The sequence below is a fragment of the Gopherus flavomarginatus genome, chromosome 6, assembly GCF_025201925.1.
Source record: "Gopherus flavomarginatus isolate rGopFla2 chromosome 6, rGopFla2.mat.asm, whole genome shotgun sequence".
NCBI lineage: Eukaryota > Metazoa > Chordata > Testudines > Testudinidae > Gopherus > Gopherus flavomarginatus.
In genome coordinates, this window is record NC_066622.1 from 63,660,909 (window position 1) to 63,686,601 (window position 25,693).

General features: G+C 41.3%; 1 protein-coding gene across 1 annotated transcript in view; it reads left to right on the forward strand.

Annotated features, from left to right (window-relative positions):
- The window catches only part of LOC127054156 (ubiquitin carboxyl-terminal hydrolase 4-like), a 122,700-nt gene that overhangs the window by 46,684 nt on the left and 50,323 nt on the right, over positions 1–25,693 (forward strand). The window contains 5 exon segments of the mRNA XM_050960072.1: positions 3,171–3,314; positions 3,904–4,021; positions 6,099–6,272; positions 9,848–10,006; positions 14,028–14,252. Of these exon segments, the coding sequence (XP_050816029.1) occupies positions 3,171–3,314; positions 3,904–4,021; positions 6,099–6,272; positions 9,848–10,006; positions 14,028–14,252 (820 nt within the window).

Sequence of the window (25,693 nt, forward strand, 5' to 3'; positions counted from 1 at the left end):
TTGTGCTAGAATTATTTTAATGTAATCTAACTTAAAACCTGTTGTTGTTATAATAACTCAACAAATATGTATTCACCTTTAAAATTACAGTCAATATTTAAAGTCAGTAAATGGATATTTAAAACACGTAACTTAAAACAATATGAGACTTTAAAAAGTCTTAAAATCCTTCGAAGTCTGAATCAGTCTCTGATTCACCAAACAGTTCATTAAACTCTGCTTCAGTCACAGCTGCACCTGCATTGTCATCGTAGATATCAGCAGTGTTGTCTTCAGACTCAGATTCCTTCTCATCATCAACCTCTGTTGTCTCATCATAAAATATGGCATCGTCTGACCCATCGACTACATTGCTGATACAGCATTTCCTAAATGATTTTTCTATCTGAGGGAATGGACACCCACACGTCCTTTATCCACTGGGTGACCAAATTGATTTTGGGCTTCATAAGATTGCTGCCTTTTGTCAACTTCGCCATGCCTGAGCACATCCATTCAGACCATATTTTGCGTAGCCTGTCCTGAAAGTGTTTGTTCAGGCAGACATCAAGCCGTTGTAGAACTGAAATTAAGCCTCCAGGTATTACAGCCAAAGTAGTTTTCATATTTTTGGCCACATTTTTCACCTCATCCGTCTTGTGTGCCCTGAACATGTCCCAAACAAGCATAGCAGGTTTCTTGAAAAGTGCTCCTGGTCTCTTATTCCACACTTTTCCCAGCCATTCAGTAATTGCACTTACATCCATCCATCCCTTTTTGTGTGCATGTACGATGACGCCAGCGGGAAATTTCATGTTTTTAGGCAAGGTTTTTCTTTTAAAAATAACGTAACTTCCTGCAGCTCCCATTGGCTGGGAACAGCGAATCGCAGCCACAGGGAGCTGAGGGGCTCCTTGCCTGCAAATGCTCCAGGTAGTGATTTCCATAGAGTTTAAAATCATCAAATTTTGGTGTAGACCCGTTTATAAGGCAACCCCCGGCTCTTTGATGTGTCACTTTTTACCAAAAATATTGGGCTTGTGAACTAGTATATCTCTCTTTTTGTAATCTACTGGTTCTTATCACAAATTTATCTATAGTTGTTTCTGGATGGTGGAGTTTTTTTTTTCTTTTTTTTTTTTTTGCTACAGGTAATATACCGTGGCTCTGTGACATACATGATGTGACTGAAACATTATCATTGGCAGATAACTCTGAAACTATAGAAAATGATGGTGATCTTGAAGGTGGATAGTCTTTCAGAATCCTGTATGTTGAGGATGAAGTCTCCTAAACCAAATAAGTCATTGCAGTTATTTAATTATTATTACCGTACTGCTCACTTTCAAGGTGACATTGTAAAAGGAAGATCTGCCTATTTCAGCTATTTATTTTTTATCACAACTGCATCTAAAATGATAGTACCATAGAGTAGCAACTATATTTTTTGCTCAAACATGAGAATTCAAGAATAGTCCAGAAGGAAGACAGGCAGTCCTTAAGAAAGAAGTATGAAGTAAAGTTTACTAACATGAAGATCCTGCATATTTAGACATGTTCCTTACATCGTCTTCAGTGCAGCTTCCTCCTGAGAAGGAACATTTCTCACAATGTTGTTTCATTTGGGCAAGCAGGCCTTGCATTTCTTTGTTGCACTTTTTGTATTTAGCACGCATGCCTGTCTTACCCACAGGTAGAGGAACTTCATTAAAATATTCCCGAACTGGGTCTCTGTTACAGCCTGCTGCCGTTATAGGTTTTCCCTTCTAGTGAGAGAATGGTATGATAGAATTCAAATCAATGAAGGCTACACTCAGAAAGACCTCCAGACTTTTGGAATATGCTGCTCACTTTTGTTTCTGCTGCCTGTCCCCCTCCTCCTCACATTTATCTCCAGACTTTCTCCTCGTCTAGATCTATTCCATCCCCAACAATCTTCTATTCACTGAACTTTTTGAAACGTTGCACTTTTAGAGAGGTATGTACACAGATTTGCAGAGGGACAATAGGGTTGAGGTTTGTTATTTCTCACCTTTATTTATTCATCTAAAAACAATTTTGCTGTTAACAAGCATGTTATCTCTTGAGACACAAATCCACAGTTTGAGAACTGCAAAACTAAGCTTCTCTGATGGTATTGTCTAGACTGAGCACTGGGTCCCATTGGTTAGATAGAAAGATTCACCTAAATCTATACCGAAGCCCCTGGAACTCCATAAGATTGGGTCCCTAATCCATGAACTATCGGAACTCATTTTACCAAACTTTTCTTAAACATTACATAAATATATTCTCATACTATAGAATTATAATTTATAATTCCTATTCGATAATGAGATATCTTTGAGCTATAATGTATCTTAATTAAAACTATCTTTAGATTGATATTTTTATTTAAATTTGATTTTTTTTTGAGTCGTTGATTTTTATCCACCCTGGTAATAAATTATTTGTCGGGTCCATATTTTTTGGTCCAGGTCTAGACTCCGAGAAAATAACACAAAAACAAGAACAATAATGATCATCATCAAGTTAATAAAAGGATATCTTTGTCCATTCACAAGCATCTGGTGGTCCAGATTTGGCTTACCATCCGCCTACTGACTACCCCATATAAGTAGTTCTGTCTCTCTGCTCCTCCAGTTCACCCGCTCTAACCTCAAGATGATGCAGCTGGGCTCTGAGTGCTACAGACTGCTTGTGTTGGGTTCCTGCATACACCACTTAGCCACGAAGCATGTAGTTTTACATGCTGTACTTGGCCCAAGTTAGGTAGTGCCCACCTTTCTTAGTCTGCGGTTTGTTTCTTACCTGCATAGTTAGAGTGAGTTTTAAAGAGAGGTGTTTTGTTTGGTAGTCTGTTGTTTATTTAGGGAAAAGGTTTTATTATTTTTAGAGGGTGTAATTTCTTAGTGCACCAGGCTGTTTGGAGCCTGCTACCCACTCAGTCCAAACGTCCTGTGCTTATGCCATCTGGGGCCTCTTCTTGCGTATGATTGGCTTATTGTTTCTGCCTCTCACTTGTGATGCCCTAGATTGACCCCGTGTTCCAGACTAGTGTTTTGGAAATGCAGGTACTAACAGGTTAAGATTGTAAATTCTCAATCAGAAATGACCTTTATTTCAGAGTGCCAGAGTCTGGGGTTTGCAAAAACTGGTGGCATTGTTTCTGCTTCTTTCCTTTCTCCCAGATCAAGCACTGCAACTAGCAGAAATTTTACTAGTACTTCAGCATCATCAGTAAATTCTTATTCCTCAATGTCTGTCTCTTCTGCCATTGCAAATGGTGATAGCAATCACTCCTATGGACTGACCAGCTCCAGCCTTGGCAGGGGGTAAGAGCAGGAATGCTTTTCTTTCCCCCTCTCCTTCCTGTGACTACCTTTTTGTGTCCTCCCTGTTATCTCTGGCTACTTATATTTTCAAGCTGTTGTTGAAAGAAACACTTGCCCCACTCTAGCCCAACTGCATGAAAAACTAGCACTTACTCCAACACCTATTCTCCCTTTCAGATGTTTTGTGTCCCATTCTTTGGCTGTGATAGGCACTTCACAAGGCAGAGACTATAAAACTTTCACCAACTTTTGTGAAGTAGTAGCTCACCTGCATATGTCTGTATAATGTGATAAAGGATTGTAGGCACCATACACTTGAGGAAAATATTGTCATAAAGTACTAGAGGTAAATGGTCAAAGAAAAGTAGCCTGAATAGATACAGAAAATACATTGTTACAGTAAACATCAGACCTGCCAGTGATCAGAGTTAAATGAGATGTCAAAACTAACAAATATGGAAGAGCAGAAATATATGAAAAAGCACCAGTAAGAAGGAATAGCATTTGATGCAAATCGTAAACATTGCTGTGATGGGTGAAATGTGGACTGGTGTGGTCTAGATAAAAAATTGTTGTTTTCTTCTTCCAGAGTCTCTGGCTTCTCCTACAACTCGTACAGCTGCAGGGAGTCCCCTTCCCAGTCACAGCCCGGCATCTGTGGGCTCAGTAACTTGGGAAACACCTGCTTCATGAACTCTGCATTACAGGTAAAGGGCTGAAAAGAATCCACTTCACGCCTTATCCCCATGGATCCATTGCACACCTGTCTCGTGCTCTCATATAGCACCTCAGAGTGTTTTAGGCACTTTATAGGCCTGTTAGAAGACCATTAGCTGTCCTGAAGAGCGTCTAGCCCAGGGGTCGGCAACCTTTCAGAAGTGCTGTACCGAGTCTTCATTTATTCACTCTAATTTAAGGTTTCGTGTGCCAGTAATACATTTTAACATTTTTAGAAAGTCTCTTTTTGTAAGTCTGTAATATAGAACTAAACTATTGTTGTATGTAGAGTAAATAAGGTTTTTTTAAATGTTTAAGAAGCTTCATTTAAAATTAAATTAAAATGCAGAGCCTCCTGAACCAATGGCCATGACCTGGGCAGTGTGAGTGCCACTGAAAATCAGCTCATGTGCCACCTTCGGCACGCCTGCCATAGCTTGCCTACCCCTGGTCTAGCCTAAATAGGTTGCATACAGGTAAGAGGTCATGGGGGCAGAGATTCAAGATAAGGTATTTTTTGTTTTTAAATACTGTCAGTTTTCTTTTTTTGACAATATTTCCATCTCGTTGTTGGATAAAATGTACATGTGATTTCCCCATGTTTAGCAATTGCATTCCCTCGCTGTACCTGGACTCTATGCCAGGCACACACAGACGGCAGAGTCGAGGAGAGCAGGAAGGTAGCTTCCTAAAAGCCTCCCTACCCTGCTCAATGCTGATTCCTAGAGTCACTGGGTTACAGAAAGTATCTCAGCACCAGGGAGGAGGAGCAGCTAGGAGGAGGGAAGACCAACTGTACATGGGTAATCTTCAGATTCATTGAGTGGGGCAGGTCCAGGGATTGGTACACACCCCTCCCTGCCATGTTGGTTTGCGGGGACCACAGCATCACTGTGTTGCTCCCGCCTCTGGTACTTCACACAAGAGTTTCCCCCATTCGTGTAGGTTAGAGACGTTCTACTGTGTTACAGAAGTCGACTACTCATGCATCTTTAATCTCAGTACAAATGAGGAAAATTGCTATAGACAGAGTGGGGAGAAAGGTGTCACATGGAATAGAGTGCTCCCTTTTCATATTCTCCATTCTACTGTGTCAAGTATCAGAGAGGTAGCCGTGTTAGTCTGGATCTGTAAAAGCAGCAAAGAGTCCTGTGGCACCTTATAGACTAACAGATGTATTGGAGCATGAGCTTTTGTGGGTGAATACCCACTTTGTTGGATGCATGGATTCCACTGTGGACAGTTACAATTATATAGTATCTTTTAGGCCTCATTTCAGTCTGCAGGAGTTCAGTGGGGTGGAAAACCTTTAACAGACACACTCCTGAAAACAGCTAGCTATGCTGTCTAAGCAGAGGCTAGCTTCACTACTGCTGTTAGCCACGCCGAGTGCTATGTGTTTAGTGCTGGGATTGGAGACAAGGTGGAGAAATTGTAGATCAGAAAGTAACTCTTCATTAAACTGAAATTAACTCTTCATTAAACTGTAAGTGACATGAACAGAAGCTGTGCATTAAAGGGGCATCTCTGCTTCAGCAATAGCCTTAGCAAAGTGCTGATACACCTCTACTGTGATATAACGCGACCTGATATAACACGAATTTGGATATAACATGGTAAAGCAGGGCTCCAGGGGGGCGGGGCTGTGCACTCTGGCAGATCAAAGCAAGTTCGATAAAATGCGGTTTCAGCTATAACGTGGTAAGATTTTTTTGGCTCCCGAGTACAGCGTTTTATCAGGGTAGATGTGTATTTACACTTTTTACCATTGGAAGAGAAGTCGGAATATTGTGAACTCTTTTATATGGCCTTTGTTGTCTGAGTGGCATTGTATCTCAATACGAGGCTTTCTGTTTTACTAAGTTGTGAGAGAGCTGTAGATTCAGAACTTGCATTGTTCCTTTTAAATACTTTGTTCTGTCTATTTTCACATGAGCGTTTATAAAGGTTTTGTCATTTCACATATGTACTGATGTGAAAGTTGGACTGTTGCATTACTTCCTTCTCATAGGAGTTTGCTGTCCTAGACAATGACATGAGCTTTGTAAATTTTTTTTTTAATTTCAGTGTTTGAGTAACACCCCACCTCTGACTGAGTATTTCCTGGAAGATAGATATGAGGCTGAAATAAATCACGACAATCCTCTGGGGATGAGAGGAGAAATTGCAGAAGCATATGCAGAGCTTATTAAGCAGATGTGGTCTGGGAGACACTCTCACGTGGCACCTCGTATGTTCAAAGTAAGTAGACACATTTTTCAGGGAGGGATGGTAGTGAAAGCAGGGTTAGAATGAAAGTTGTAATGTCTTTCCGCAGGTTTTGCTATCACGAAAGCTATAATGAAAAATTGCCCAAGTGCTGTTCCAGATCTTTAAAAATGAGGTACTCTCATCTTCAGAGGGGTGCTGGAACAAATTGATAAAGCACATAGGAACCTACTCAGCATATTATAGCCAAAGATTTTGAACTTGACAATAAAATAGCTGAACTGTGAACAAAACAGAATTTTAAAACATACAAAGGAAAATAGTGTGATATGGAAATAGGAACGTAACATAAGAATGGTCATACTGGGTGAGATCAAAGGTCTGTCTAGCCCAGTATGCTGTCTTCCGACAGTGGCCAGTGCCAGGTGTTTTGGAGGGAATGAATAGAACAGGTAATCATCAAATGGTCCATCCCCTGTCACCAATTCCCAGCTTCTGGCAAACAGAGGCTAGGGACACCATCGCTGCTCATCCTGGCTAATAACCATTGATTGACCTATCCTCCGTGAAAGAATATTGTAGGATTGGTGTTTTAAAATGTTCTCAGGCAAAAAAGTTTTTTTCATTTGGTGTACAAAGGGTAAAATAACATTAGAAGGATGTGAGAAAGGCAAGGTAGGTGAGGCAATATCTTTTATTGAACTAACTAGCTTATCTCTTTCACCAACAGACGTTGGTCCAATAAAGATATTATAGAATCATAGAATATTAGGGTTGAAAGAGACCTCAGGAGGTCATCTAGTCCACCCCTGCTCAAAGCAGGACCAACCCCAACTAAATCATCCCAGCCAGGGCTTTGTCAAGCTGGGCCTTAAAAACCTCTAAGGATGGAGATTCCATTGCCTCCCTTGGTAACCCATTCCATTGCTTCACCACCCTCCTAGTGAAATAGTTGTGACGTTGCACGCTATATGTTTATGGAAATATGTTTGAGTGTGAATATAATGTAACTGCAATATGCTTTATGCAGAAGGTCTCTTGTAGGGTAACATTACAAAGCTTATAATCTACTGAGTGTGTTCAGCCTATTTGTATGAATATCATTCTTGTATCTGAAGCTTGAAATGTGAAGTATTACTCTGAAGTCCTATAGTAATTATGCGAAGTGTAGGCCATTAATGGTGGCTTGGATTTTGATGGCTTCCATTGACTAGGACAATTGGTTGTAAATAGCTCTGTTTACTTGCAAACCTCCCTGGGTACCTGCAGGCCAGTCCTGGAAGAATGAAGACTGAGGTCTCACAGGACATGTGACCATGTCACAGGATATTGCAATCCATCTTAAACCTGGTGCTTTAGGAGGAGGGATGGGGATTCCTGCCTTGTACCAAAGCTATAAAAGGGGGTGGAAGAGAACAAAGGGAAGGGGGCTGCCAGTCATGAGAAATCCCCTAATTACCACCTGACCTGGAACTAAAAAGGAGTGTACCAGCGTAAAGGATTGGTCCCAGACAAGGAAGGAGTCTAGTCTGTGAAAGAAGCTTATTGGAACATCTCTGAGGGCGAGATTTTACCTGTATTCAGTTTCTTAATGTATTAGGGTTAGACTTGCGTGTTTTGTTTTATTTTGCTTGGTAACTTACTTTGTTCTGTCTGTTATTACTTGGAACTACTTAAATCCTACTTTTTATACTTAATAAAATCACTTTTACTTATTAATTAATCCAGAGTAAGTGATTAATACCTGGGGGAGCAAACAGCTATGCATATCTCTCTATCAGTATTATAGAGGGCGGACAATTTATGAGTTTACCCTGTAGAAGCTTTATACAGAGTAAAACAGATTTATTTGGGATTTGGATCCCATTGGGAGCTGGGTGTCTGGGTGCTGGAGATAGGAAACCTGCTGACCTGTTTTTGGTTAAAGTCTGCAGCTTTGGGGGCTTGGACCAGACCTGCGTCTCTGTTGCAGCAGGCTAGCTGGTCTGGGTCAACAAGTCAGGGTTCTGGAGTCCCAAGCTGGCAGGAAAAACAGGCTCAGAAGTAATTTTAGCGCATCAGGTGACAGTCCCAAGGGGGTCTCTGTGACTGAACCCATTACAACAGTGTTTCCTGATATCCAACCTAGACCTTCCCCACTACAACTTGAGACTATTGCTCCTTGTTCTGTCATCTGCCACCACTGAGAACAACCGAGCTCCATCCTCTTTGGAACTCCCATTCAGGTAGTTGAAGGCTGCTATCAAATCCCCCCTCATTCTTCTGCAGACTAAACAAGGCCCATTCCCTCATCCTCTCTTTGTAAGTCATGTGCCCCAGCCCCCTGGTAATTTTCGTTGCCCTCTGCTGGACTCTTTCCAATTTGTCCACATCCTTTCTGTAGTGGGGTGCCCAGAACTGGATGCAATACTCCAGATGTGACCTCACCTGTGCAGAATAGAGGGGAAATTAAAATATATATTACCTCACCCTCCTTGTCTGTTCCATATCCTGGGACCACCACCGCTCCACCAAAATTGCAAACATTAGAATAATGTTGCAGTTACCTCAGAAGCAAACATTATAAACCAAGTTGAAGTTGAGCATAAAAATAAATCCACAGATGTCAAAGAAGGGAAACGCATTTAAGGCACCCAAACAACCTGAACAGTGTTAAGGTAGAATAACTTCTCAAATGTATGGAATGTGTCACTTTCAACTAAGCCAATCTGTTGAAATAATGTCAGAAGTTGCTATAAAGGCTTTGCCTTAAAGTATAAGCTTGAATTTGGGGTGAGTTGCTGTTGAAGGTGGAAATGTAAGCCTTATGGAATGGTGGAGTCGCTTATTGACAGTGTTGTGGGTGATGTGGAAGTGGCAAGGAATGCAGGAAACTTTCCCCTTAACTTCTAAGATCTTGGCTTGGTGTGAGACATATATCGTGAAGCGTCCTTAACTGTCCCCAAATGAACTCTTTTTGTGTGTTTAGTTTTTGAAAGTGTTAAATTTTTACGTTAAGCCGTGATGTGGATTCAATAGTGGATGTTTAGTCTTTTTCATAATTATCATAAATTTGAAATAGAACATCACTTTTCAATATTACTTAGCAGTAACAACTATGAGTCAGTCACTGTCAAATCTAGGCTGTTATTGTTACCTTCGGTTATACTCTAGTCAGTTTTCAAAGTTTGTTTGAAATTAAAACAGCTAGAGACTTAGAGTAGAGTCCTGGCTCCATTGAAGTCACTGGGAGTTGTGCCACTGACTTCAGTGGGGCCAGAATTTCACTCTTAATAATTTTTAGTGAAAGCTGAGACTGGATAACAGTTGAGGCCTGTCTGCGCCGCACAACCCAGCTAATCCTTCATGTCATGTGGGAGGAAGGGCACCCGCCATCCTTTGTGAAACGCTGCTCTAACTGATGCTCTAACTTTAAAATAGACCAGAAAATCTGTACTGACATCCTTGTTATGTTGCCTTCAGCTTCATTGTAGCTAGCAATAAATTCTACAACAGCTTCTTGCTGCAGAGTTCTGCAGAAATCGGGATATGAATTTCTTTATTTCATTTCTACAAATACATGCATGATGCTGCTCTGAACAGATTGTCCTATTCTGTTTTAATTTTAGACCCAGGTTGGCCGTTTTGCCCCTCAGTTCTCAGGGTACCAGCAGCAAGATTCTCAGGAGCTCCTGGCATTCCTCCTGGATGGCTTGCACGAGGATCTGAACCGAGTGAAGAAGAAGCCCTACTTGGAGCTCAAGGATGCCAATGGCAGGCCTGATTCGGTACAGTGCTTAGATAAAATTACACCTATGCTCACTGGAGGATCTGAGCTACATTTAAATAGCATGAATAGTCTGTGCTAAACTGCTGTCCAAAGCCAGGAAGATGATAGTTAAAGCTGCAAATGAGCTTAAGTTATTGTTTGCACCTTGGGATTGCAGTGGTCTTGTTATATCCCCAGCGTTGCTCTGACACTTGGAATGCTAGAAGCCTCAATAGAGGGAGATTAGTGAGCAGAATGCAGCTAATAAACTCAAATGTGAATGGAAACTGCATTATCCCATGTCACTGCAACTTATCACTTTACTGTCATTCCATATGTGGTGTTGGAGCACAGAATTTAATAAATTATGTTTTTGTGTTCTGTGTGCAGTGAATGTGATTATGTGGCAACACAAATGATGACATAATTTACCTTTTCTCCAAGATACCACATAAAGCTGTTTGTTGTGTGTATATAAGGAATTACCTAGAATCCTGTTAAGGAGAAGAGGCCTTGGACCCAGCCTACCTTTGCCTTTTATCCAAGCACTTCCATTTTTCTCTAACTTAAGGAGACGCTATGAGCTTTTATGCAATATCTTTCCTTTATAGTCCTGAGCCCTGCTGTTGGCAATAACTCTGATCTCATCTCAGGTACCTAGTTATAGTGCATATGGTACTGTACCATAGGCAAAGTGTGCCAAACCAAGAAGAGCTCGCAATCCACAGGCTCAAGCAAATAGAAATCCTGAAACTTTGACAAGAATTTCCAGAAAGCCAGTTCAGATATCTCCATGATTACTGCCTGCAGATTTTCTTTAGTTCAGTCCCCTTACCCTTCACTGGGGAAAAAGCCAAGTGATGTAGATGTATCATAGGATAATGATGATTAATAAAAATACTTTTCATTCCAAGAGTATCTAAAGAAGATATTTAATAGCAGCTGCTAAAACTAGACATTTTTAAATTGGTAGGTTCAAATAACTTGCAACAAAGAGTTTTAAAAGAGCTGACAGAGGAGCTCTCTGGGCCATTAATGTTGATTTTTAGTGTGTCTTGGAATACTGGGGAAGAAAGCTAGAGTGTTAATATTTAAAAAAAATAAATGGGATGAGCAAAGTAATTATAGACTCATCAGTCTGATGCCAATTCTGGACAAGATAATGTAATAGCTGATATGGGAACTCCTTTAATAAAGAGGTAAAGGAGGGTGCTGTAATTGCCAATCATCATGTGTATAGGGAAAACAGATCTTGTCAAACTAGCTTGATATCTTTTTTTTTTTCAATGAGGTTACAAGTTTGATGAAGGTAATAGTGTTAATGTAATATACTTAGGTTTCTTTAAAACATTTTACTTGGTACCAAATGACATTTGATTAGAAGTACAAAATTAACATGACGCACATGAAATGCATTAAAAACTGGCTAACTGTTAGGTCTCAAAATGTAACTAAATGGGGAATCAGCATGGAGTGAGTGTGTTTCTAGTGGACTCTTGCAGGGAGGGGTTCTTGGCTTACTGCTATTTAATAGTTTTTATCAGTGCCCTAGAAGAGAATGTCAAATCATCACTGATCAAGTTTGCAGATGACACAAATATTGTTAAATGATGAAGAGGACAGGTTACTCATACAGAGCGTTCTGGATTTCTTAGTAATCTGGGTGAAAGCAAACAATCTGTATTTTAATACAGCCACATATTAAGTCATACATCAGAAAACAAAGAATTCAGGCCATATTTAAAGGATGAGGGACTTTATCTTGGGAAGCAGTGACTGTGGGAGAAGACTTAAGAATCATGGTAAATAATCAGCTGTGAACGTGAGTGCCCAGTGCAAAGCTGTGGCCAAAAAGACTAATGCAATTTTTGGATGCATAAATGGGAATATTGAGTAACAGTAGAGAGATTATATTACCTCTGTATTTGACACTCTTGCAACTACTACTGGAAATACCATGTCCAGTTCTGGTGTCCACATTTCAGGAAGGATGTTGTTAAATTGGAGAGGATTCAGAGAAAGGGGGAGGGAGAGCTCAGTGGTTTGAGCATTGGACTGCTAAACCCAGGGTTGTGAGCTCAGTCCTTGAGGGGACCATTTAGGGATCTGAGGCAAAAATCTATCTGGTGATTGGTCCTGCTTTGAGCAGGGGGTTGGTCTAGATGACGACCTGAGGTCCCTTCTAACCCTGATATTCTGTGATTCTATGAAAGAGCCAAGATAGTGATTAAAGTAGCGATTCTCAAACTTTTTTTTTTTCATGGACCACTTGAAAATTGCTGAGGGTCTCAGTGGACCACTTAATGATCTTTCCAGATATTGTTTGTACCGTTAGCTAACTATTGTAAAGTGCTTTGGATAAAAGCGCAATATTAAAAAACCCTTAATAATGTTTTTTTGTTCTACAAATAAAAGCACACAACTCATATTTTAGTATTAGTAGTCTTACCTTTCTAATGCGTGGTAGTTCGTGGCAGTCCCTAAACTGGGGCTGGGAAGGAGGAGGGTCTCTCCCCAGCCACAGCAGCCATAGAGCTGAGGCTGGGAAGGAGGGCCATCTCTCCCTGGCAGCCACAGCCTTGGAGCTGAAGAAAGTCGCCTCTTTCTCTGGCAACCACAGCCCTGCATGTCCCAAATTCCCCACTACTCCCTCTTCTCACCCCACTGCCCCCTCCCATCTACCTCCTGTTCCCCCCAAGGCCACTACCTCACCTTACATGTGCATCTCCTCCAGGGTCCAGGCAGCTAATTAGTGGAGCCATGCCTGTGCGGCTCCACTAATTAGCTGAGTGGCCCTTCATTCTCTTGTGCGTGGCCGCCCGGGCATGCACCTTAGAGGGAACTATCCGTGGACCACCTGAATGGTGTTCGTGGCCTGCCACTGGTCCACAGACCACAGTTTGGGAACCTCTGGATTAAAGGATTAGAAAAATGTCTTATAGTGATGCTTGAGGAGCTTGATCTGTGTAGTTTAACAAAGAGACACTTAATGGGTTACAGTACCTACATGGGAAACGCATTTGATAATACAAGGCTTATGCGAGGTCCAATGGCTGGAAGCTGAAGTATGACAATTTTAGATTAGAAATAAGGCATATGTTTTTAATATTGAGAATAATTAACAATTGGAACAGTTTACCAAACGTTGAGGTGGGTTCTCCATCACTGGAAATTTTTAAACCAAGATTGGATGTTTTCTAAAAGATTATGCTCTCATTCAAACAGGAATTAATTCAGGGAAGTCTATGGCCTTTGTTACATGTGAGGTCAGACTAGATGATCACAGTGGTCCCTTTTTGTCTGGTCTATGAATCATCATCTTCTAACTTTAGGCTCAAAGGCCACAGTGTTCTACTCTTCCAGAGAGAACTCTATATAACATTTATAAGCTGAGAGCTTTTGCAAGCTGGAGACCACAACCTGTCCCTTCTGGGTCAGGACAGAAAGCAAATACCTTCCTTGGGTAAGGACTACATGAAGCCTTTCATACCCCACTATGGACAGGAAATCCATTCTATGTCATACTTTCCACATACAGCCCAGAGATGAACTTTAGCTGCATCCAGTATATGGGGCCTGATCCAAAGTCCTTGATGTCAATAGGAAGACTCCCATTGATTGCAGTGGCCTTTGGATCAGTCCCATGGACTTCAAGCAACTTGCTCCCTCCACTGCCCCCTCTTTCTCCAACTCTCACCTCCAACACTGAGGAAATGTGTAGCAATACAGGCCTGACCTAACACAGAGTGGTAGAATTAGGTGTTCGCTATTTCCTTCTGCAGCAGGGAAGATTTGCAGACCTGGTTAGTGAGAGAGAATGGTAGGTGGTTAAGAGGGGCTGAGTTCAGGGAACCTTGATAGTATTTCCAGCTTACTTAGGTGTATGTGTGCATGTATGTGTATATGTCTATGTATGTATATGTGTGTATATATATATTTTAAATATCAGAATTATGCAGAGTTCCTTTTGTCTCATGTCTCTTTATTTACAATTCTAGTGAAGTGTATGAGTCAGAATTAATTTTATTTGCTTTCTACAGGTGGTGGCGAAAGAAGCTTGGGAGAACCATAGATTAAGAAATGACTCTATCATCGTGGATATTTTTCATGGCCTTTTCAAATCCACCCTGGTCTGTCCAAAATGCTCTAAAGTTTCTGTTACTTTTGACCCTTTCTGCTATTTAACTCTTCCATTGCCCTTGAAGACAGATCGTTCCATGGATGTTTCTCTGGTTTTGGCAGACGTGCATCGTAGACCTACCCAGGTAAAAAAAAAGACATTTATAGGTGTGAATTATCCCCAACGACAGTCGCTGCAATCCTGTTCAGGAAAATCTGATCCATTTGACTATTAAGGCTGAGATTTTCAAAGTCACCCAAAGGACTTGGATGCCAAATTCTCATTTAAAAATTATAGGGAATTGAGCACCCAAAATCGAAAGTGGTTTGGAAAATATCTCAGTCTAAGTGACTGGGATGATGGGGCAGCAGGAAGCTATTTGCTCTGGTGGCAACAAGACTACATATGATAATATTGGAGAGCATAAGCAATGACACATTTGATTGTCACATCCAACCCTGCCTGCCTCTGGTGCCTTGGGAAGTGCTAGGCTGAAACTTCTCTTGAGTGTATACGGCTCTGAGAGGACTTTTGCAAAAATGAGGGGGTTAGTTAAACAGAAATTAAAAGGTGCAGTGACTAGAGTGAAATCCCTGCAAGCTGCATGGACACTTTTCAAAGACACCATAATAGAAGCCCAACTTAAATGTATACCCCAAATTAAAAAAAACACAGTAAAAGAACTAAAAGAGAGCCACCATGGCTTAACAACCATGTAAAAGAAGCAATGGGAGATGAAAAGGCATCTTTTAAAAAGTGAAAGTCAGATCCTAGTGAGGTAAATAGAAAGGAGCATAAACACTGCCAAATTAAGTGTAAAAATATAATAAGAAAAGCCAAAAAGGAGTTTGAAAAACAGCTAGCCAAAAACTCAAAAGGTAATAACAAAATGTTTTTAAGTACATCAGAAGCAGGAAGCCTACTAAACAACCAGTGGGGCCCCTGCACGATTGAGATACAAAAGGAGCACTTAAAGATGATGAAGTCATTGCGGAGAAACTAAATGAATTCTTGGCTTCAGCCTTCACGGCTGAGGATGTTAGGGAGATTCCCAAACCTGAACCGGCTTTTGTAGGTGACAAATTTGAGGAATTGTCACAATTGAGGTGTCACTAGAGAAGGTTTTGGAATTAATTGATAAACTTAACAGTAACAAGTCACCAGGACCAGATTGTGTTCGCCCAAGAGTTCTGAAAGAACTCAAATGTGAAATTGCAGAACTAACAACTGTGGTTTGTAACCTGTCCTTTAAATCTGCTTCTGTACTCAGTGACTGGAAGATAGCTAATGTAATGCCAATATTTAAAAAGGGCTCTAGAGGTGATCCCGGCAATTACAGACCGGTAACTCGAACATCAGTACCGGGCATATTAGTTGAAACAATCGTAAAGAATAAAATTGTCAGACACATAGAAGAACATGAACTTTTGGGCAAAAGTCAACATGGTTTCTGTAAAGGGAAATTGTGTCTTACTAATCTATTAGAGTTCTTGGAAGGGGTCAAGAAATGTGGACAAGGGGGATCCAGTGGACATAGTGTACTTAGATTTCCAGAAAGCCTTTGACAAGGTCTCTCACCAAAGGCTCTATGTAAATTAAGTTGTCATGAGATAAGAGAGAAGATCCTTTCATGGATTGAGAACTGATTAAAAGACAAGGAACAAAGGATAGGAATAAATGGTAAATTTTCAGAATGGAAAGGGGTAACTAGTGGTGTTCCTCAAGGGTCAGTCGTCGGACCAATCCTATTCAACTTATTCATAAATGATCTGGAGAAGGGTAAACAGTGAGGTGGCAAAGTTTGCAGATGATACTAAACTGCTCAAGATAGTTAAGACCAAAGCAGATTGTGAAGAACTTCAAAAAGATCTCACAAAACTAAGTGATAGGGCAACAAAATGGCAAATGAAATTTAATGTGGATAAATGTAAAGTAATGCATTGGGAAAAATAACCCCAATTATACATATAATATGATGGGGGCTAATTTAGCTACAACTAATCAGGAAAAAGATCTTGGAGTCATTGTAGATAGCTCTCTGAAGATGTCCACGCAGTGTGCAGCGGCAGTCAAAAAAGCAAACAGGATGTTAGGAATCATTAAAAAGGGGATAGAGAATAAGATGGAGAATATCTTCTTGTCCTTATATAAATCCATGGAACGCCCACATCTTGAATACTGTGTACAGATGTGGTCTCCTCATCTCAAAAAAGATACACTGGCATTAGAAAAGGTTCAGAGAAGGGCAACTAAAATGATTAGGGCTTTGGAACAGATCCCATATGAAGAGAGATTAAAGAGGCTAGGACTTTTCAGCTTGGAAAAGAGGAGACTAAGGGGGGATATGATAGAGGTATATAAAATCATGACTAATGTGCAGAAAGTAAATAAGGAAAAGTTATTTACCTGTTCCCATAATACAGGAACTAGGGGTCACCAAATGAAATTAATGGGCAGCAGATTTAAAACAAATAAAAGGAAGTTGTTCTTCACACAGCGCACAGTCAACCTGTGGAACTCCTTGCCTGAGAAGGTTGTGAAGGCTAGGACTATAACAGGGTTTAAAAGAGAACTGGATAAATTCATGGAGATTAAGTCCATTAATGGCTATTAGCCAGGATAGGTAAGGAATTGTGTCCCTAGTCTCTGTTTGTCAGAGAGTGGTGTTGGATGGCAGGAGAGAGATCATTTGATCATTGCCTGTTAGGTTCACTCCCTATGGGGTACCTGGCATTGGTCACTGTCGGTAGACAGGATACTGGGCTGAATGGACCTTTGATCTGACCCAGTATGCCATTTTTATGTTCTTGTTCTTATGACCTTATGATCCCGAGGAAAAATTAGAAAATATCCTGTGTTTGCAGAAATTCAGGAACAACTTGACCCTTTTATGTATCTGCTGTATGGCTGGGTGGGTTTATCTGTGATCTGGAAATGGGAGTGGACAATCAGGTGTGAAAAATTGCAGATGGCACAAAATTACTTAGGTTGATGAAGACTGGAAAAGACCCCAAGAAGCTTCAGAAAGATCAAATAAAGCTAAAAGAATGGGCAACATAATGCCAGATGAAAGGCAGTGCTGACAAATACAAAACAATGTGCATTGGAGGCCATAATTTGTACTACTCGTACAGTTTGCTGTCATTTAAAATGAAAAAGACTGAAGCATTATTGTAGACTCATCAGTGAAAACACGCTTACTGTACAGTGTCCATCAAAAAAGCAAACGTAAGTTGCGATTTATACAGAAATGGAAGGAAAATAATTCTGAAGATATTAGATCATTATGAACCAGTGACATAGCGTTATCTGGAATACTGGGTTCAGTTCTGTTCGCCCTATCTCAAAAAGGATATAGCAGAAACAGAAGGGATTCAGAGACAGGCAATAAAATTATCAGCCTGGAAACTTTCTCTGAGTGACAATTGAAATGACACCCTGTTTAGTTTAGAGACGAGGTTAATAGGAGGAGACCTTAGAGAGGTATATAAAATAATAAATGGCATAGATAGAATGTTTATAAGCATTCCCATAAAACAAGAACAAGGTGGACCTTCAATGAGATTGAAAGATAACACATTTATAACTGATGAAAGCAAGTACTTTATGTGACACCTAATTAATGTGTGGAATTCATTGCCACTGGATAACATTGAGGCCAAAAGCTTAGCCGGATTTAAGAAAGGAAAATTTTATGGATAATTGGAACAATGCACAGATAAGGTAAAAATACAAATAGAGGATTTAAATGAACAAGGCAGTCTCCGGGGTCATGTGGAACCTTACTGTATGGACATGTTAAGTAATTAACCATTGCAAGGATTCTTGCATCTTTCTCTGAAGCATCTGGTATTGTCCTCTGTCTGAATCAGGATATTGGATTAGACAATCCACTGGTGGCAGTTCCTGTCTTCAAGAACTTCTGTGCATCCCCACATGTGGGATAGCTGCCTCTGCTGACGAGCTCACAGAGCCCTCTTCAAAGCATTGGGGTGTACATGTTCTGAGGTTTTCAAACATTCAGCACCCAAGTCATAGAAGGGAGTGCACTTCTCCGCTGTCTCAGTTCCTTCTGCTGTGTCTCTTGACTACTGGTAAGTTTAATGCCCTGTTCTGTAGTTGAGGTATGTCCCTAAGTTTAATTGAGTTCTCAAAATTCTCTCCAGTGCTGAAGCTGTGCTCAGATTGAAACCTGCAAGGGGTTGAAAAGCTGTGCCCATGTTGATGATGATTCCAGAATCAGATGCCCGAGTGAGGTTTTTGATCTGTTTGGAGGATTTCCCCCTCTTCGACCCAGTATGTTGCCTGCAAGGCATTCACACTCCAGGCTTTCCAGGACTGCCAACTGCAGCCCCAGCTGCACCTTGTCGAAGTGGCCCTAAAGTTACTAGAAGGCTGTGTTTCTGTGCACCGCCCAGACTGACCTTTATCTTCATCGCTGCCCACACCAGCTGTATGGGCAAAGTTGTTTACTCTGGCCACAGCTTCAGCACCAGCTTTCACTAGGGACTTGAGTGCTGGGTCAGTTACCTTAGAGTCTACTCCATGTGGTACAATCAAGATTCAACACAAAACAGTGCCTTTGGCATTGACTTCTGCCACAAAGGGAGCTCCAATGATCTTCTAAGCTGGCACTAGCTTCTGCTAGGCCCCTTAAAGCACCAAAACACCTGGCTCTGCTTGTACAGCAGAACACTCCTGGCTCTGCCTCAGGCCTTCCTTCATAGGGCTCCAGCCTCAGCACTGATTACTGCACTAATTCTGAGGAGGAGAAAAGGAAATGTTTGTCCAGCAGTGAAGTGTGTCCTAAAAAGAAACAGCAGCATTTCTGCTGGACTTTGCTGCAGCAGGAGCCCTGTTTGGGTTCTTCATGCTTTGGCACCATCTTCCTGCTTAGATATTTACCTCACTCATACATCTCATCGTTGAGCCTGGAGTAGTTACCTAGCCCTCCTATCTGGGACTCCCAATTCTGGACGATTGCTGATCTGGAGATTGGAGGATCTTCTGTGCTGCCCGGCATGAGGACACAGAGCCTTCTGACTCCCTAATGAGTCCAACTCATAGACTTACACAGAGTCCTTTACAGCTTTTAACTATGGAACTATATTTGGGACTAAATACAAACTTTCAGAGTTGGCTGGACCTAGTGGAAGGGTGACCCCAGCTTGTCTTTTTCCTCAGCTGTAGGGCTTTGGGGAGTGTCCCATCAACACAGCCCCTGTTTCAGTACTAGGGCCTGATCTTATGGCACCAATACAAGTGGACCCAGCATCACAGCCTTATCCTCCTCTTCCTCTACCAGCTCCCTGGTGCCTTCTCTGTTGATGACCTGGATATCTTGTAAGAGGTAATGCTGAAAGATTTTTTTTTTTTTTAACTTTCTGAAGGGGGATGTCACTGATGCTGCCTCCCCAGATCACAACACTGGATCCTCAGTTGTGTCACTTTCCAGATATCAGTGTCAGGTGTTGCTGAGAAAGATCACTGCTGTTACAGTTGCCAATATCAACCAGAGCTGTAAAGCTCTGAAGCCACTGTTGACATTCTCCCATTTTGCTCTAAGGACAAGCTGACTCTATTAGCTGTGGTCTTAGATCCAGCCATGGATTTTTGCCTTATTCCAGCATCTTTGCCTGCAGTCTCAAGAAGGTGGCTAGGATGTACCCAGTCCCTTCTCTGGGCCCTAGATACTAGATACAGCACCCTACTCCTAATAGTCTGGTGGTGTCAGTAGCTTTGGTAAAGGGAAAGGAGATGAGAATAATTAATTCCACATCTAAAGATAGAGAGGGCAGGAGGATGAATTCCTTAGCCCACAAAGTCTATTCCTCAGGCTCCTAGGGGATGAGAGTGCAGACTACCAGGTGGCTATGGTGAGATACCAGTATGCATTGTGGGAGCTATAAGTCCTGTTCTGGAGCCCTTTTTGCATGATGTGCCCTGTGAACAGTCATACATGTGTCTGACTCATTTGTGAAGACTGTGACCATGGCATTACTCTCCAGTGGTACTCCTGTTTCATTTGCCGGGTCTGTCTGCAGAACCACAGGCAAAAATAAAGTATTTGCTCTTCGAAGGCAGGATCTCATCCAGTGAGTCATTTCTTTTATCAATGAAAAGTTGAAATCTTTTAGGATCCCAGGCCCCTCCCTGAAGCTATCCAAGCCCTCTGCCTCTCAGAAGCAGAAGTCGCTTCTCCAGCCTTCTGTTATCAAAGGCAAGAACCATATGACAAGAAGCAAACAGAACACAAACAAACTTGTCTTGCTTCTGGTCAGCCTAAGGCAGGTTTGACAGTGCAGTCCAGTACAGACTACTGGCCTCTGCGCATCTTTCCCCTTGCTCCCTCTCTGCTCCTCCCTTCGGACCACCTCTGTTTTTCTTTTTACATCACATCTCATTGCTGGGTCGAAACAGTCTGTGATGGATATTCATTAGGTTCTGCACAATGCCTACTCCCTTCTCTGTCCCTCTTCAGTGACCCTTGTCACAAGAGTCCTTCTAGAGAAAGTGGACTCCTCTGTGGTTCCTTACATTTCAAAAGGGAACTCCTTCCTCATGAAAGTGAAGAATAATATTTGTTCCTGGTTTTGCATCATTCCCAAGAAGGTAGACACCTTTGGACCCATCCTGGACCTTGTCTGTCTAAATAGTTCCATCGGGATCTTGGAGTTCACACACCCATGCACACATACCTTCACCCCCCATCCCTTGGAAGCAATCATTCCTTCCCTCTTGCAAGGATACTGCAACCTGGCTCCCTATTTAAAAGATGCCCATTTCCACGTAACCATCAGGAAGGTGGGATAGACACATTAGCAGTACAAAGTACTCCCCTTTGGTTGATCCGTGGCCCCAAGGGTATTCACAAAATATCTGGCCAGAATAGCTGCTCATCTGAGGCCCGATCTACACCTAAAAGTTAGAATGATCTAGCTACATGGCTTATGGCTGTGGAAAATTTTTACTTCCTGTGCAATGTAGTTAGGTCAGCCTAACCTCCACTGATAGATGCAGCTAAGTTGACAGAATTCTTCCGTTGACTTGGCTACTGCCTCTGTGAGGGGTGGATTAACTATATTGATGGAAAAAACCCATCTATGTAGCAGTGTGTACACTATGATACAACAGCAGTACAGTTGCAGCACCATAACTGTGCCTTTGTGGTGTGGACATTCACTAAGATGTTACCCCTAATGGGTCCATGTCTTTCCATGCGTAGACAACTGGCTGATAAGAGCCAGGTTTGTAGCAGAAGATGAGACTCCATAGTCCATATCTGCCACTGGTTCCACAGTGTGGGGCTTGCAGATTACCTAGGAGAAATCAACCCATATCGCTTCCAGAGGATCACATTCATGAGAGCTGTTTTGGATACTGCTCAGGGGAAAGCTTCCTTGCCAAAGAAAAGTTTCCTCGGTATTTATCAGATTCTTCCTGTGCTAAAGGCCGCTCCAACTGAGACTACTCAGTATTTCTTGAGGGCCGGTGTGATCACTGTAACATTGTATAGTTCCACTGTTGCATTAATTTAAGTGGAATAAATGGGATAAAGATGTTAACATAACCTAACATTCACCGGAGTTGAATGAGGTCTGGGGTTTGGAATACAGAGACCTCTGCCTGCTTAACACCATTGCAAACACACCCTTTAAAAATCCTTTTTAACTTTTTATTAAAAATACAGAAAAGAAAGAGAAACAGTTTAAGCATTTGAAATGTAAAGTAGTAAATAAGGCTTTCTTTTTAACATTCTTTGTTCCCTTCTTTTGCTGGAGAGAGCTTTTAGAAGGAAAAATCCCCTTGTTTTGACAGTAATTTAGATTAGAGGTTCTCAAATTTTTTTTGTTGATGGACCCCTTTTCAAATACAATGTTAATCACGGATCCCTAACTGAGAAACTAATTGAGAAAAGTATGTGTGTACTTCATACAAACACATACTGTTAGTAATGCTTTAAGAGAGACTATATTTACAAATACCAGGGAGATGGGTGTGCCTGCTTCTTACTGCAGTCTGTATTTGGTGTGACATGTGCAGTGAGATCATTTTTTTTTTTTGGTAATATTTTGCAGACTCCCTGTGCAGTCTCTAGGGACCCTATAGGGGCCCCCGAGCCCAGTTTGTGGAGTAGTTTACACCTTGTAGAGAGGAGGGGTTTAAGTTCATTAGGAACTGGGGAAACTTTTGGGATGGGAGGAGCCTATACAGGAGAGATGGGCTCCACCTAAACCAAAGTGGAACCAGACTGCTGGCACTAAACATTAAGAAGGTTGTAGAGCAGTTTTTAAACTAGGAGATGTCGGAAAGCCAACTGCTGCAGAGGAGCATGTGGATCGGACACAGACTTCTCTTAGGGGAGAGTCTGATGATAGGGAGTCTCCAGGTTATAGTCAGGAGCAGGGAGGGAAGAGGATAATGTAAGGGCCAGATCAGATGATAAACAGTCACATAAAAAAGAATCTGGCACATCAGATAAGGGCAGGCAAATAAACAACAACAAGTTTTTGAAGTGCTTGTACACAAATGCTAGAAGTCTAAATAATAAGATGGGTGAACTAGAGTGCCTTGTGCTAAAGGAGGATATTGATGTAATAGGCATCACAGAAACCTGGTGGACTGAGAGCAATCAATGGGACACAATCATTCCGGGGTACAAAATATATCGGAAGGACAGAACAGGTCCTGCAGGAGGAGGAGTGGCACTATATGTGAAAGAAATGTTGATTCAAATGAAGTAAAAATCTTAAGCGAATCCACATGTTCCATAGAATTGCTATGGATAGAAATGTCATGCTCTAATAAAAATATAACATTAGGGATCTATTATCGAGCACCTGACCAGGACAGTAATAGTGATGATGAAATGCTAAGAGAAATTAGAGAGGCTACCAAAATTAAGAACCCAATAATAATGGGGGTTTTCAATTATCCCCATATTGACTGGGAACATTTCACTTCAGGACGAAATGCAGAGATAAAATTTCTCGATACTTTAAATGACTGCTTCATGGAGCAGCTGGTACGGGAACCCACAAGGGGAGAGGCAACTCTAGATTTAATCCTGAGTGGAGCGCAGGAGCTGGTCCAAGAGGTAACTGTAGCAGGACCACTTGCAAATAGTGACCATATTATAATAACATTTAACATCCCTGTGGTGGGAAGAACATCTCAACAGCCCAACACTGTGGCATTTAATTTCAGAAGGGGGAACTATAACTAACCCCCTCATTTTTGTAAACAAAAGTGAAATCCCTGCAAACTGCATGGACGCTTTTTAAAGACACCATAATAGAGGCCCAACTTCAATGTATACCCCAAATTAAGAAACACAGTAAAAGAACTAAAATAGACCCACTGTGGCTTAACAACCATGTAAAAGAAGCAATGAGAGATAAAGACTTCTTTAAAAAGTGGAAGTCAAATCGTAGTAAGGCGAATAGAAAGGAGCAAAAACACTGCCAGCTTAAGTGCAAGAGTGTAATAAGAAAAGCCAGACGAGTTTGAAGAACGGCTAGCCAAAAGCTCCGTAGATAATAACAAAATGTTTAAGTACATCAGAAGCAGGAAGCCTGCTAAACAACCAGCGGGGCCCCTTGATGATGGAAATACAAAAGGAGCGCTTAAAGACGATAAAGTCATTGCGGAGAAACTATATGGATTCTTTGCTTCAGTCTTCACGGCTGAGGATGTTAGGGAGATTCCCAAACCTGAACCGCCTTTTGTAGGTGACAAATCTGAGGAACTGTCACAGATTGAAGTGTTACTAGAGGTGGTTTTGGAATAAATTGATAACATTAACAAGTCACCGGGACCAGATGGCATTCACCCAAGAGTTCTGAAAGAACTCAAATGTGAAGTTGCGGAACTACTAACTAAGGTTTGTAACCTGTCCTTTAAATCGGCTTTGGTACCCAGTAACTGGAAGGTAGCTAATGTAACGCTAATATTTAAAAAGGGCTCTAGAGGTGATCCCGGCAATTAGAGACCGGTAAGTCTAACGTCGGTACTGGGCAAATTAGTCGAAACAATAGTTAAGAATAAAATTGTTAGACACAGAGAAAAACATAAACTGTTGAGCAATAGTCAACATGGTTTCTGTAAAGGGAAATCATGTCTTACTAATCTGTTAGAGTTCTTTGAAGGGGTCAACAAACATGTCCACTGGATCCTCCTTGTCCACATAGTGTACTTAGATTTCCAGAAAGCCTTTGACAAGGTCCCTCACCAAAGGCTCTTACGTAAATTAAGCTGTCATGGGATAAAAGGGAAGGTCCTTTCATGGATTGAGAACTGGTTAAAAGACAGGGAACAAAGGGTAGGAATTAATGGTAAATTCTCAGAATGGAGAAGGGTAACTAGTGGTGTTCCCCAAGGGTCAGTCCTAAGACCAGTCCTATTCAATTTATTCATAAATGATCTGGAAAAAGGGGTAAACAGTGAGGTGGCAAAGTTTGCAGACGATACTAAACTACTCAACATAGTTAAGACCAAGCAAATTGTGAAGAACTTCAAAAAGATCTCACAAAACTAAGTGATAGGGCAACAAAATGGCAAATGAAATTTTATGTGGATAAATGTAAAGTAATGCACATTGAAAAAAATAACCCCAACTATACATACAATATGATGGGGGCTAATTTAGCTACAACGAGTCAGGAAAAAGATCTTGGCGTCATCGTGGATAGTTCTCTGTAGATGTCCACGCAGTGCGCAGAGGCAGTCAAGAAAGCAAACAGGATGTTAGGAATCATTAAAAAGGGGATAGAGAATAACACAGAGAATATATTATTGCCCTTATGTAAATCCATGGTATGCCCACATCTTGAATACTGTGTACAGATGTGGTCACCTCACCTCAAAAAAGATATTCTAGCACTAGAAAAGGCTCAGAGAAGGGCAACTAAAATGATTAGGTGTTTGGAGAGAGTCCAATATGAGGAAAGATTAAAGAGGCTAGGCCTCTTCAGCTTGTAAAAGAGGAGACTAAGGGGGGATATGATAGAGGTATATAAAATCATGAGCGATGTGGAGAAAGTGGATAAGGAAAAGTTATTTACTTATTCCCATAATACAGGAACTAGGGGTCACCAAATGAAATTAATAGGTAGCAGGTTTAAAACAAATAAAAGAAAGTTCTTCACACAGTGCACAGTGAACTTGTGGAACTCCTTACCTGAGGAGGTTGTGTAGGCTAGGACTATAACAGTTTTTAAAAGAGAACTGGATAAATCCATGGTGGTAAAGTCCATAAATGGCTATTAGCCAGAATGAGTAAAGAATGGTGTCCCTAGCCTCTGTTTGTCAGAGGATGGAGATAGATGGCAGGAGAGAGATCACTTGATCGTTGCCTGTTAGGTTCACTCCCTATGGGGCACTTGGCATTGGCCACTGTCGGTAGACAGATACTGGGCTGGATGGACCTTTGGTCTGACCCGGTACGGCCGTTCTTATGTTCTTGATTATTTTGTCCACCAGTTAGACCTAATATCCAACATACTAATTTTGGCTCATTAACTTCCAGCTCCACATCTCCTATTTTTAACAACCATTATTTCAACACAGTTGTATCATATCAACTTG